The sequence below is a fragment of the Protopterus annectens genome, chromosome 13.part0 (genome assembly GCF_019279795.1).
Source record: "Protopterus annectens isolate FY-2018-M chromosome 13.part0, PAN1.0, whole genome shotgun sequence".
Classification (NCBI taxonomy): Eukaryota; Metazoa; Chordata; order Ceratodontiformes; family Protopteridae; genus Protopterus; species Protopterus annectens.
The window spans coordinates 509277261-509291835 of record NC_056747.1 but is presented as its reverse complement, the minus strand read 5'-3'; the positions used below and the strand labels follow the sequence as shown (position 1 = coordinate 509291835).

Here is a 14575-nt window from a genome sequence, read left to right as displayed (position 1 = left end):
CTTCCTGCCTCTCTGGTTTACCCAGCTGGCTTCCAGAAGTCACCTCACTGCAAGGAAGTTCCTGCAAGCCTTGGGGTACATGGCATCTTGCATCCTTCTAATTCCACTGGCCAGGCTTCACATGAGAAAACTTCAGTGGTATCTAAAGAACCTTTGGTGTCAGCACCAGGCCTCTAGAGACCTCTCTCCCTCTGATCCCCTGTAGAAGGCCAAGTTTCTCTGGTGGGTAGGGGTCTGTGCCAAGAACAAGGGTCTGTCTTCATCCTCCGCCCAACCAGGCAGACCATTACCACTGACGCCTCAGCCATAGCTTGTGGTGCTCACCTAGAAGGCAGGTGCACTCAAGGTCTTTGGGATGCCTAGCACCTTCCCTTGCACATCAACCAGAAGGAAGTGGTGGCAGTACAACAGGCCCTGACATCTTTCAACCTCCATCTCAAGCCAGGGTTCTCCTAATCAAAACAGACAACACCACAGTAATGTGGTACATCAGCAAACAGGGAGGGACCCAATCTTACCCTCCGTGCAGGCTAGCCATGAACCTCTGGCTGACAGCCTCTTCCATAGGACTACACCTGATAGCCCAATACCTGCCAGGGATCAACAATACCCTGGCAGACCACTTAAGCAGAAACATACTGGACTCCCACGAATGGCAGCTCCACAGAAAAATCTTTCTACAAATCATTCGGGCGTGGGGGACCCCAGAGGTGGATCTCTCTTTGCTTTGCATCTCAACCATCAGCTAAAAAGATTCTGTATCAGGGAGTACCTCCACCTAGCCTGGAAGGTGGATTGCCTTGACCTTCTTCTGGAGCACCCTCTTTGTGTACGTATTCCCTCTTTGGTCTCTCCTCTGTTATTTTGATCAGCACCTTGGGAATAAGAGACAAAAGGCCATCCTCATTGCTCCAGATTGGCCCAGACAACATTGGTACCCATTACTGCGCAGTCTGACCTTACAGCCTCCCAGGCAGCTTCCCCTGATCTCAAACCTCTTAACTCAATTGGGGGGGGTGGATGCTCCACCCAGATTTACAGACTCTCAAGCTATCAGCATGGCTAATACTCTCAAGGTAAACAAGGGGCCCTTGTAAAGCAAACAGGTCCTAGACATTATCATAGAGGCCAGAAGACCTAGCACCAGAATATCTTATGCAGGAAAATGGAAAATATTCTGCTCATGGAGCCAGTCCAGAGGGGGCAATACTTCACAACCTTCCATCCCTCTTATCCTGGACTACCTAGCGGAACTACTTAATATTGGCTTCTCCTTCTCCTCTATTAAAATCCACGCCTCAGCCATTTCCGCTCATTTTGATACAGAACAGCTCCTGTTCTCCCATACTTTGATTAAACAATTCCTCAGAGGGGCTTCTAATATCAGACCTCCCAGAAGGCCACCCACTCCAGCCTGAGACCTGAATTATGTTTTGGAAAAACCTACTTTACCACTCTTAGAACCTGCTGCTTCAGCAGAACTAAGACACCTCTCCTGGAAGACTGCTTCTCTTCTAGCTATCACCTCAGCCGGAAGGGTTTCAGAACTTTAGGCACCGATGGCCATTGAGCCCTTCATCATCTTCCATGCAGACAGGGTCTCCCTGAGGACTAATCCCTCCTTTATGCCCAAGGTGGTATCTAATGTAACTCTCAACCAGGCCATACATCTCCCCACCTTCCTTCCTAACCCTCAAAACGAGGGGAAAAGAATCCTGCACTCACTGGATGTGCACATACAGCTCAGATACTATTTGGACCATACTAAACCCTTCAGGAAAACAGACCAACTGCTTGTCCGCTTTGCCCCAGGGGCAGAGGGGAAGCCCATTTCCAAATGGATGTAGCACTGTATCCATTTCTGCTGCAGATTGCATGGAAACCCCACCCCCCCCAAGCCTATTCGAACCCATTCCACTAGGGCAGCCTCAACTTCCACAGCATTCCTCAGAGGAGTTCTCACCTGGGCTTCTGTCCATACCTTTATTCCTAGGTCTCTTGTTAATCCTACCACTCCTTTCCTCAGCTTTGGGAATCCACCCACAGGTGATGACTGCAACAGTGAAATACTAAGAACATAGTACATTTGTGTACACTTACCATAAATGTAGATGTTAGAGTGTATTCACTGTTGAAGTCCTGGCTTCCCACCCTTCTCCATTATATCTTTCTTTAGGGCGACATAAGTTGCTAACTGTGGGTTTTAGCCACCTGGACCACTTCACCATATTTACTGGGGCCTCTGACTGGTTAGGGCAAGAAAAACGTATGTAATGGCGTCAGCTGCCTTCCTTTATAGCACTGACCTGACGTCAGACAGCAGCCGACACAGAAAAACAGTGACTCTGGTATTCGGGCCGGCCGAAGTCTACCACAGCAGGGATAACCCACAGGTGATGACTGCAAAAGTGAATACACTTGAGCATCTACATTTATGGTAAGTGTACACACCTGTACTTTACCCTTTCCCAGGTTGAAAGGGTTTTTATTAGAGGATGTTCCTAGTGCCAAAGAAAGAAAATGCTTTTAGATCAGTTCTCCATCTTTATTTCTTAAACCTGTTTGTGGTGCTGTCCAAATTTAAAATAATTTCCTGTTACTACTTCCTCTTTCAAGCTTCCTGGTAACACTAGACTTAAAAGGTGCTTATCACATCCCTGTTCAACAAGAGTTCAGGTGTTACTTAGTTTTGTGTCTGCACCGCATTCAGTTCTCTGCCATACCTTTTGGACCATTGACTGCACCCAGACTGCCCACAAAGTGTCTGTCTCCAATTATAGCTAATCGCAGGTTACAGGATATCCACATTTTTCCATATTTAGACTACTTTCTTATCTTTGCCGAGACTTTTTCAAAGTGTCAGAAATCTCTCTTGGGTGAGAGGTCTCTTGCACAAGAGAACATTCAAAAGGTTTTCCTAACTCCTTCACATACAATTATGTTCTTTGGATGTCAGCTAGGCACCTCAGTTCAAACATATTTTATTCCACAGCAAAAAAAGGTAGTTATCCAGATCTGTTTCTAAAGTTCTCCATTTCAGACTTCTGTCATTGTGAGGCAATACTTCAAGATTTTGGGTCTCATGGCATCTGTGATTATCATGATACCCCTGGCTAGACCCACATGAGAAAGATGCAGTGGTATCTGAAGTTTGTTTGGTCCCAGCACCAACACTACAAATCCCAGTGCTGGGGTTTGTCAGAAAATAAACCTCTTGGTAGAGACAACAGATATCCTTAAATCCAGGTCTTCCCTTCTCCCTCCCTGCTGCAAAGCAGTCACCAGAGATTCTTCAGACCTTTCTCCTGAAATTTCTCCTGAAGCAATCCATGAGAAAATATCAAGGAGGTGCTTGCCTGATCAAGGCATTCAACTCTCTGAACAGTCTTTGATCCCTTGGACCTCTTCATGTGGTTGTGATACAGCAACAAGAATGGCTGGAACCAGTTTGTACTCCCTTTCCAAACTGGCTGTTAGCTTGAGATATAGTTTCACTGAACAGTCTTACTCTGTTTGTATCCTAAATTCTATTACAGTAAAATTATACACCAAACAAACTGAGCAGTACCAGAGCAGACCCTCATGAATGGAAGCTAGATCACAGAGATCTTCCAATATTTGTTACATCTGTGAGGCTTTTTCTCAAGTAGAGCTCTTGCCTCCTCTGAACAATCAAATGGCAAGATTCTGTGTCAGGGCTCCCATCAAGAAGGCGTGGAAGACATATGCCTTTCCTTTTCCATGGGCTTGAGTGTTCTGTGTGCTATTCTGTCCTTTCCATTAATATCCGGAGTACTTCTTGGGGGATTCCTTCCAAATCTTCGTCATTGTGGGGTGACTCCCTTCCTTCTGGCCCAGGCAAGCATAGGGATCCCTTTTTTTTAAATGGCTGAGGACAGTTACCACAAACTTCCTCACAGACCCAATATGTTCACAAAAGAACAGGGTTGTTTGCACCCCAATATCAGTAGTCTTCAACTGACTGCCTTGGATGTTAGTCTTAATTCCTTTTAGGCACCTGTTTACTGAGGATGTGCAGCAGGTACTAATGGAGGCAAGAAAGCTTGCTTAAAGTAAATTGTATATTAACAAATAGAAAAGAAGTTTCTAGCTGGTGCCAACAACATAATTAGCACCCATTCAGGGATAGTTGTTCTCTGTTCTCACAATATTTGTGCAAGCTACTATCCTATTATTCCTCCTATTAAGTTTATCGGCCATTAAGCATATCTACCCATGGATCCTCCTGTTTCAGTGCAGTTTCATGTCAAAATGTTATGTTCTTGGAGGCCTCTTATGCAAAACCCCTTTCAAGTAAACCAGTGGCCCCTCCTTGGGGGTCTTAATTTTGTGTTGAAGAAGCGAACACTTTCTCCATTTTTAACCAGTTGACTGGCTGACTTGACGTTCTAAACATTCTTACTACTTGCTCTGACCTCTGCATGAAGGTCATCTGAGCAAGCTCTTATAGTAAGTCAACGCTATATTATTTTCCATAGGGACTCTGATTCTTTGAGAACTAATCTTCCTCTTATGCCTAAAGTGGTGTCAAAGTTTACTTTAAGCCACGCTGTCAGTGTCCCTGTTTTCTTTCCTGGACCTAAAAATGAGGGAGAAAGGGTACTGCATACCTTGGAGGTCCACAGATGACACTGGTACTATTTTGACAGTACTAAATCTTTCAGATCTTTGGATCAAGTATTCATTTCTTGTGAAGGTAAGAAGGGACAACCTATGTCAAAACCTCCAATTTTCAAATGGCTGCCTAAGGCTATTACTTTTTGTTTTACTCGCTGTAACAAAACTATTCCAGGCAGGGTTAAGGCCCACTCTGCCAGGGCTTTGGGCTCATCTGTGGCTTTTTGGAATGGGATGGATTCTAGAAGTATTCCAGAAGTTGCTACCTAGTCATCTGTACATACTTTTACAAAGCACTAAAATCATGATTTCTTCTAAAGATCCAGATTCAGCTGTTCTAGGACAATTCTACAGGGGCTCCTGGAGTCTTTGCCTTCCACCTCCCAAATGTAGTTAGCCAAGGTAATCTTCCCATATTGCTAAGGCTACTGCAGCTGTAGGGAGTATGATGAACATGGTACTTGCCATAACAGGTGTTTGAATGATCACTGCTGCAGTCACCACTTCCTTCCTCCATCCCACTTGTTTTTGGTGCATTTTTTATGCCAGGGTGTGGATGTATATTTTTTTGTTCCTAGCATTGCCCCTTCAGGGCTCATGCTCCCTCTCTGCTGGCAGAAAACTCGCAAGGCTTTTGTGCCCAAACTTATCTTTCAGTCATCTTGCCTCAAACTGTTTGACAGTTTGGGCATGTGGAAGGTGCCCTGAAGCTTTGGAAGCTGGTTGTATGTTATATTCTTGGCAGGATATAATCCATGTAGTTAAGGCTACTGAAGCAGTAGTGATCTTTCAAGCTTGTACTGTTATGGTAAGTCTGACTTGTATAACTGTACTTTAGTGAATCTTGGACCTGTGGTTACTTCTTTCTGAATGTAGGGAAGTTGCTGATCCCTTTTAAGAATTTTGTTGCAAGTCAACCTTATTACTGTATAGGCTTTTGTGTCTAAGCAGTAGCCTTCTTGTTTTAGTAACTTTGAAGGGTATTCTGACTAGTGCTCCAGTGTAAGAAAGGGATTTGGAACTTGGGTTTATGGGTGTGTTGTGACTGAGCATCCTGGGTCAGTATGAGATTCATGCACTGCTACCAAATGTTTTTAAAGAATTTTCCACAAAACATAGTTGTAAATTTAACAAAATGGTTTGGTTGACTAGGACTGTGGCTTTCAGTTCTTCTAGCATTTGATTGTGCAGAGCCATATTGAATATGTTTAGGAGTACAGGACCCCCACAGTACGTTTCTCTTACCTTTTTTTCTGTAGTGGATAGTGCCTTCCATTTGAGTTGTATAGCTATGGTACGGTCTCACTTAAAGGTGTGGTGGTTACTAAATGATTTCACTGATCATGTAAAGAAAAAGCTGCTTGCATATAACTGTTCTATCAGGTGACATGCCACTGTTATTTTTAAGCTTGTCAGGGCACACTGTTTGTGTAGTGGAATTACACAGGCCTCCTTCCAAGGGGTTAAGTTTAGTTCCACTGGCTCTGAATCTGTTTGACAGTTCATGACCTCATTGAAGGGGTATGCAAGGACATTTAAGTTAGTTTTGGAAGCCGAAGATGGTCTTAAATGTTCCTTATTTACTGCAGTTATGAAAATCTGTGTAAAGGATTGTTCACTTATTCAAAGACTCCAGTCTCATTAAAACATTTGCCACACTTGATGTTTAATTTGCAGAGTGTTATCCGTGTGCCATTAAACTTTTAAGTTTTTTTTGAGACTGCTGTGTAACAATTTGCTTATGGTTTACCACTTCAGCACTTTATCTGGTTCTCTACAGTACCTTAACTGAATTTGCTGTGTGTTTATGTAACTTGTAAGTATGCAGTCTAATGTTCCAACTTTTATGCCCCATTCATGATTGCAGAAGGCTTTTTGGTTTCATTCACTGACCTGAAAAATGAAATAATAGATGATGGGGGAAAAATATGTGTGGATAAGGCACACCCTGACAAAGGATAATAACAGAGCACGTTTTAACCCCGTTATTACTGTAGTGAGTTATCTCAGCAGCCACAAAGTTAGAGCTGTGGGTGCCATGATAACTCTGCTTTCTTGTATTTTATTTTACAGTTGTAAATGTATAATGTAAATAAACTCCCTACATTCTAAACATCGCAGGCTTGCTTATTTTGTTTGTACAGTGAATTAGCAAAACGGTTACCCTGAATCTTGCATTTTAAATTAATGAGGGGCAAAAAAGAAAATTCAAGACAGAAGTGTACCTTCATCTTACACCACAACAGGCTGCAGCTTGGGTAGTCTATGGCCTGTTAAAGCACCCTGTATTGGTTCTTTCTTGATACTCTGTAGTTTGAAAAAGCTAACAAATGGTAACAGAGGCAGTGAGTGCCAGTTACAAATTTCATCTTGCCAGTATAAGTAACACCAGATACGTGTGTGTGCACACAGTGTTAACAGTATACCCTTCTCAGAGCGGCAATGAAGTCTTTTTTTGAGATTACAGTGATTGGGGAATGTGTAGCAAGTTAATGTACATTACTGTGGCCATTTTCTTTTCCTTTGATCACAATCCGTCTACCAAAGGGGAAAGAGTCGTAATGTGGTAATTCTGCTTTTGGAGCAGGGACATATTGCTTCATCGCTGTTGAATGATACTTACTTTACACTCCGTTCTCATTAAGTCAGGGTGTATGAGTTCTTTTTAAGATAGAAAATGCAGCACACATCCAGAATATATCTTCACTAAAGTATTTCTCGATACCACCAGTTAACCTTTGCTTCCTATGTGTTTGCTGTTCAGTACAGAACTTGTACGTAGTTTTATAATTTGCCTTTACTTCTGCCGAGTAAAATTTGTAGAGTATGACAATGTTACCTGCTCACCTCCATGAAGCAATTGCTTTAGAAACGCACTAATTTTTTTTCTCCCTTTCGTATTCTCAGAATTTCAGGTTGTTCATTTTGTAGGAAGTTTGCATAAAAAGGTATGTATTGTATATGCAAATGTTCTTCATGTGTCACTGTTGCAGTCATTACATTTGAGTTATCTGCTTGCAGTAGAAGGGACAGCAACCGATGCAGGGCTTTGTTAATCAGGCTGACTGAGGGCTTCTGCAAGCAGATAACCCAAATGTAATGACTGCAACAGTGCATAAACTCTAACATCTACATTTATGGTAAGTGTACACAACTTTACTATAAAACTTCTGAGGTAATGGCTGTAGATGAGAAGGTTGCAACTTTAATAATTTGAGGAAGACTTATTTAATTTCTAAACCTGATGAAAGGGCTGACTTATTTTACTTGTTTAGAAAGTACTCCTGTTAATTTGCATCCCAAATGAGTGACCTTGATTTTATATGGATATTTAAGTGTTTTCTTTTTATTTATTTTGACTGCAGGGAGCAGCACAGCATGCCTGGTAGTCTTGGACAGACAGAATCATTGTTTACATACTGCTAACTTGGGCGATTCTGGCTTTCTAGTCATCAGAGATGGTAGAATTATTCACCGGTCTGATGAACAGCAACACTACTTCAACACACCATTTCAGCTGGCTATCGCTCCTCCTGAGGCACAGGGGAATGTCCTAAGTGACAGGTAATGACACCTTTAACCTGTTCAAATGGTTTATTTGCTGTGATTTGGTTTTCTGTCTTGTTTTATTTACAAGTGTATGTTGGTGTGTGTGTTAACAATGTGAAGAACTTGATATGTGAACAGTAACTGTTCATTTTGAATGCCTTAACAGGAGAGTTAGATTTCTGACATTTCGTTAATATGTGTACCTGCCCATTAATTCATACAGGCAAATGCCTTAAAAACTCATCACTTGCCTGCATTTTTATATTTAAGGTATACTGTTCAGGAATTGTTTTATAGAGTAGCAGGCTTTCCTTCAGCATTGCTCTGTATTTGATATTTTTGTTGTTTTATATTTCTGTGTATTGGAGTGGGATTTAAGTCCTTTTATTTTATTAATTGTTGCTATTTATTCCTTGTTTTCTGACACTGTTTTCTAAGGGGTTTTACCTTTAGTATGGTCCTTTGCAACTTTGAATATTTAAGCTTTTAATATGTACAGAAATCCATACTTAATTGGGACTCCATGTCAACTGAATGACTGAAAATCAAGACTTACATGTACGAAGTTCAAGATTGCCTTTTCTCATAATAAATTTTCGCTGTGGTATGTCTGCCTCTGAGTTGTTTTTTTTTTTTACGATCTGTATAATATGGATCTACAGCTAGTATATCTGCACGAATGTTGACACACTTTATGTACAAACAGATGGGAGAAATCTGCTGCTCATGCCAGAAGGCTAATCCTTGCAACATGCAAAGAGAGTTTTTGCAAGTGGGTCCCGCACCCAGCACTGCAGTCTAGAATCATCCAATCCGTGGGAAAAGGGCACATTCCCCTACCCCCAGGGACTGCCAGTCTCGCTCATCTGTCAGCTATCTTTGTCAACCAAAGTGCATTGACAGTAGAGGTTGATTTTAACTTAAAATTAACATATACCAAGAAACTCGCATATGTAAAGTTTGGTGGGGGGTTGCAAAAAAAAAAAAAAAAAAGTTTAAAGGAAATGTTTGATATTTACTCTCTTCCTATGTTTTGTTTTGTTTTTTTTTTTTTAATATGTTTGCAAGCTCAATGTAGCCCAGTGGGCATCTTTATTTTTATATGCTTAAGTTTATATAAAAATATTTTATTTTTATTTTGCTTTTCTTTACAGCGTTTGGCCTACTTGGTTTAGTAAAAAAAAAAAAATTCTTAGTGGAGTCCCTGGGAGAAAAGTTCCAACATTACAAACATTTTTAAACATTCACTAATATACTTACATTTTCTAATTCATTAGTTTCCTTTATTTCATATGAATGTATTATAGTATAAACCGTATTTATACATTTAGTAGAGGTTGAACACTGAATACTTTGTGTATTAGTGGGTTTATCAAATCTTGTGATTAGAAGTTCAAAGAAATTAAAGTGAGGGAAGGAACTTGGCAGTGAGAAAGTGTCAGCATTCCAGTAATTTGGGTCATTAAGCAAGTTCAGAGACTTTTATAAAGTTTTTATATTAGAAGTATAGTGGGGTGATGAGCAGTGTCATAAACTATGCATATGGCTGGGACGTGTTAGTAAAACTGTTGAGGTATTGGTAAAGGCTGTTTTTTTTGGGGGGGGGGCACGCTGCATACCGCAACTGTACAGATTTTCTCAGAACATCCATATATTTTTTGTCTGTTCCTCATAAAAATTGTCTTTTTGACAAATCGGTGGGATGATCTAAGGATTAAAGTCAATAAATAATGACATGCATTTGAGTTTCAGACTTCATATCCTTCAGAAAAATGTATGCTAACACAAATCCTGTTCTAGCAATTTTCTAAGTTTATAAGCGCAATATTTAAAATGTGTACATATTTTGGGCCTTTGTCCCCCCGTTATGTCAGGCTTTGTTCAGATTTCTTCCGCTAAGAGGTTGAGAGGTATGCGGTTTTGAGTGAAGAGGAATGACAATATGGCAAGTTAAAGATTACAGGGACATTTATCCTTGAGGGTGTCCAGGAACAGATCCATTGATTTGATAGTTGAGGTTTTAGTTGTGTTAATATTGTGAAGTCTTCCCACCAAAGTGTTCATTCATTACTTAAAATTTAGATGGAAATGTGAATTTTACTATGACTGCTGCTACTTTTGTGATATTTTAAAGAATGAGTATTGTGTAGTTATTGCATCAAAATACCAGATGTTGCAAAAAGTTTTGGCAAATATATTCACATAATTGTACATATACCAATCTAATGGTTTTACGTATGTTCCAAGACTAAGTATACATATTCATGGCATTCTTTTTTAAACTAAGCAATTAGCAGTGTACCACTGCATCAGAAAAAGTGTGCAACTGCTTTGTGGAGATTTTTGCCATTTGTGAATGAACTCCCCTTTCATGATGGGACAGTGCAAGGAACATCACACCAGTTCATAAGGTGGGAGCTTGTAACTCGAGTGCTGAAGTGTGAAACTGTTGCTGTTATTTAACCTCACACTTCTGTTGCCCTAACCTCTGCTTTCTAGCTTGCCCCTCTCTCGTGTTCTGCTAGGAATTTCCAATGTCCCCCTATTCTAGTATTTAGTTTGCTTTTAACCAAACCTTGTTTGCATTAGTCTTTGCAATCGTGTTTATCTTCCCACCTAAATAAATAATTTAGAGTTTCACCTGTTCTTGATGAAACGTAAGTATTTAATAAGAGTTTTACTACTTTTGATATAGATGTTGATATCTTCCTTTTTTGTTAACTTGATTCAGTTTTTAGTTGCTGTAGTACATTGATTCATGGTTGCCTCTGTCTGCTGCTCTTGTGAAGTAGTAGTTAGTATTGTTAAAGGAGAACCGCACCCACAGACTCAAAACATGTTTATTTCATCATTGTTAGGTGTTTCCTACATTTTAACACCACTCTGGGACTATTTACAGGTTTTTAGATATTTTTATACTTAATTTCGGAGTCTGACCCCATGGGGTCTGGCATCTTGAAGTAGTGCTGATTATTTAGTTTGCCTCTAGGTATCCCAGAATTCATTGTCTCTAAATTGTATCATATCTGCCACTTTTTCCCTAAAACTCCCGTCACTGCACTGATTTTACAGGCTGTGTTATAGTCACATTTTTTCCTTTTTCAATGACTACTTCAAACACAAGCAGTGCAAGTGCCACAGAACAGAATTGAAAAGTGCATTTTATTGCTGCTTCCTCTTAGAAATGCTAACTTGATTTCTTTTGTGAAGCCTGAATTGTAGATGTTCATTGTGTTACCCTGCTGCAGTCATCACACTCTGGTTATCCTGCCGTCAGGCAGTCCCGCAGTCGGCCCGAATTCCAAAGTCTTGGTCCGGCGTCGGTTGCTGTCACTTCTTTCCTGACGTCAGTGCGCCAGAGGTATATAAGAGGCATCCGACGATATTTTATTCCGTCTTTCTTGCCGCGCGGTGTCCAAAGCAGAAGCAGTTCGCAAGTGCCGGTCGGCTGACACCTGAGATTTTCGATTTGAATTTCACTCCGAAGTCTTCAATAAAGCTAAGTACCCCGTTGGGGAACATTTTCTTGCCTGAGTCCGATGTCAGAAAAAGTTAATAATTGCATTTCTTGTTGGAAGCAAATGCCTCATAAGGGCTTCCATTCCTATTGTATTCCTTGCCTAGGCCCAGACCACGACGTCACAGGTTGTCGGTTTTGTGCTAGGTTTAATAAACGAACTATCCAACGCCGTTTTGACTTCGCACGGCATTACTTTGGTAGGAAATTTAATTATATCATGCCATCGGAGCAGCCGACCGCCATACACAAAAAAACGCAAGGATAAGGACAGGCAGCCTAGGAATAAGCCAGACTCCGAGGCCTCAGCTGGGCCTGTCGCCGGTTCTCTGGTTTTCAGTGAGGCGCCTACGCAGCCCCTGATGACCGCAGAACTGGAACCTCAGACAGCTGCGGATTCCCAGGCGGAGCCTACTAGGCCGACGCAGCCATCTCCAGACACCAGAGCAGAAGTAGACACCGGTGCAGTGGAAACGCCTTCGGTTGGAGACGGTGTCTTCAGACCGATTACACTCGCCATTAAATCTTATGCTAAGCTTAAAACTCCTTTAAAACCTAAGAAAACTATACATCAGTCTACAGTTCAAGGCCCCATGCCTAAAAATAGATGCTTAAGATGGCTGAAGATTTGATTACCCTTACCAGGGGTTCCCATCCCCCTCCTGATAAAAGACCAAGACAAGAGGAGGATTATGCATCCTCTGACCAGGTTTCACTCTCCTCAGATTCTTCTGAGGAACAGGGTTACACTTTTCCACCTTATGAAGACACTATTCCCTCAGCATCTCCCCCTGAAGACTACTCCTTTGGGGAAACTTTACATACCATGAGGGAACATTTCCACTGGGAAGGCCAGGATTACTCAGATTCTAAGAAAAGGCTCCAAGAGTTCCTTTTACTACCCCGACACAGATCTCTTGCTATCCCTCCTGTTTTACATATTGTGGATGTTTACTTGGAGTCTAGTTTAAATCCAGACTCTCTACCTCCTGCTCCAGCCTAACCAGACAGATACTACCAGAGTACCTGACTCGCACAAATTCCTTTATAAAAGCCCTGTAGCTGACCCAGAAACAATTTCACAGGGTCCTAAGGGAGCTAAAGCTTCTATGGCTAAAAATCCTGTGCCCCCTGAAAGGGATTCCAGAGCCCTAGATAGATGGGGAAAGAAAATATACACCTCAGCAACTCTGGCTATGAGAGCATTAAATTGCCAGTTTCACATGTTGAAATATGAGCAATTCGTAATGTTTCAGTTGAAACAAAAATGAGCACACATTCAGAAAAGTCTGAATTCAAGGAAATGCAGGATCTGTTGCATGCAGCTGAACAGATGGGCAAACATACTTTACAATGTGGATTTGATTCATTGGAAGCTTCCTGTAGAGCAGCTGTTACTGGCTCTGTCATACGTAGACATGCTTGGTTAAAAGAGCAAACCCTTCTTGACCATGTTAAAGCAAAATTATTGGATGCACCTTTACAACAGGATGTATTATTTGGGGTCAAAGCAGAAGAGGTTTTAAAGAAAATGGAGGATAAGGCAAAGTTTATGCAAACGGTCAAGGATTTTTTGCAGGTACAACCCCCTCGCTTCAGCAGAAATTGGCCAACAAAAAACTGGTCCTTTCCAGATTCTGACAGATCACAGAGGGGCAAATACAGATGCCCAAGGGGCAGAGGTTAGTCCACAGGGCCCTTACAAACCTCGCCAATGGGGTGCTGCTACCCAGAAAGGAGGAGACAGGCCCCAAGCTAGCAGAAGACAAACACAATGACTCAAAAATTCTCAAACTACCAAGCAAATCTCTCCTGGCAACTCCCTTGGGAGGAAAACTAGCATTTTTTGCAGACAACTGGCACATCATCACAAAAGACACAAATGGGTTCTAAACATTGTCTCTCAAGGATACAGATTCCACTTTCATACCTTACCAAGGATCAAAGGAATGCCAAACCTGCCACCAAATCAATGGGAAGAGGCACAAAAAGAAATTACAGCTCTCATGGACATGAGAGCCATTCAACAGGTACCTACACAGGAGCAAGGACAAGGATTTTACTCAAGACACTTCCTAGTCCCAAGAAAGGACAAAGCATGGAGACCCATTCTGGATCTTTCAATTCTGAACACCTATCTGCAAGTACCAAAATTCAAGATGCTAACACTACAGCAGCTTCTTCCCATGCTGGGCAAGAATGCTTGGCTAGTCACTTTGGACCTCAAGGAAGCATACCTGCATGTCCCTATCAGACAAAATTGCAGAAGATACCTCCGCTTCATTGCAGGTTTTACGCATTATCAATTCTCTACACTGCCCTTTGGCTTATCTACTGCACCCAGGGTCTTCACAAAATGCCTGGCACCAGTAATTGCATACTGCAGACAGAGGAATTCAAATATACCCATACCTGGACGACTGCCTTATTCAAGCAGAAAGCAAGGACATTCTTTTAAAGCATCTGGCATTTGTCAAACACCTTCTAAGTTGCCTAGGGTAAGGGTACACAGTAAATGAAAATAAATCAAAACTAGTGCCCTCACAAAACATAATATTCCTGGGTGCCAGCTTGAGTACAACGGCCCAGATGGCTTATCTCATGCCAGACAAGCAACGACAGCTGATTCAGTATTTCAAAATAATGACAACCAAGACCCAACTCCCTGCAAGAAAAAATCTGCAGGCCTTGGGATTCATGGCATCTTGCATACTACTAATACCATTTGCAAAACTGCATATGAGGAAATTACAATGGTACCTGAAAAGTGTATGGACTCGACACAGCCACAGCTTGGAAACAATGATACCACTCATTACCTGCCTTCAACAGGAGTTTCTATGGTGGGCACAGGCATGTCATCTCAACAAG

General features: G+C 41.6%; 1 protein-coding gene across 1 annotated transcript in view; it reads left to right on the top strand.

Annotated features, from left to right (window-relative positions):
• Positions 1-14575, top strand: part of LOC122787423 (protein phosphatase PTC7 homolog) — a 185815-nt gene that overhangs the window by 88122 nt on the left and 83118 nt on the right. Inside the window, exon 3 of the mRNA XM_044054134.1 lies at positions 8004-8202. Within this exon, the coding sequence (XP_043910069.1) occupies positions 8004-8202 (199 nt within the window). The remainder of the gene's footprint in view (positions 1-8003; positions 8203-14575) is intronic.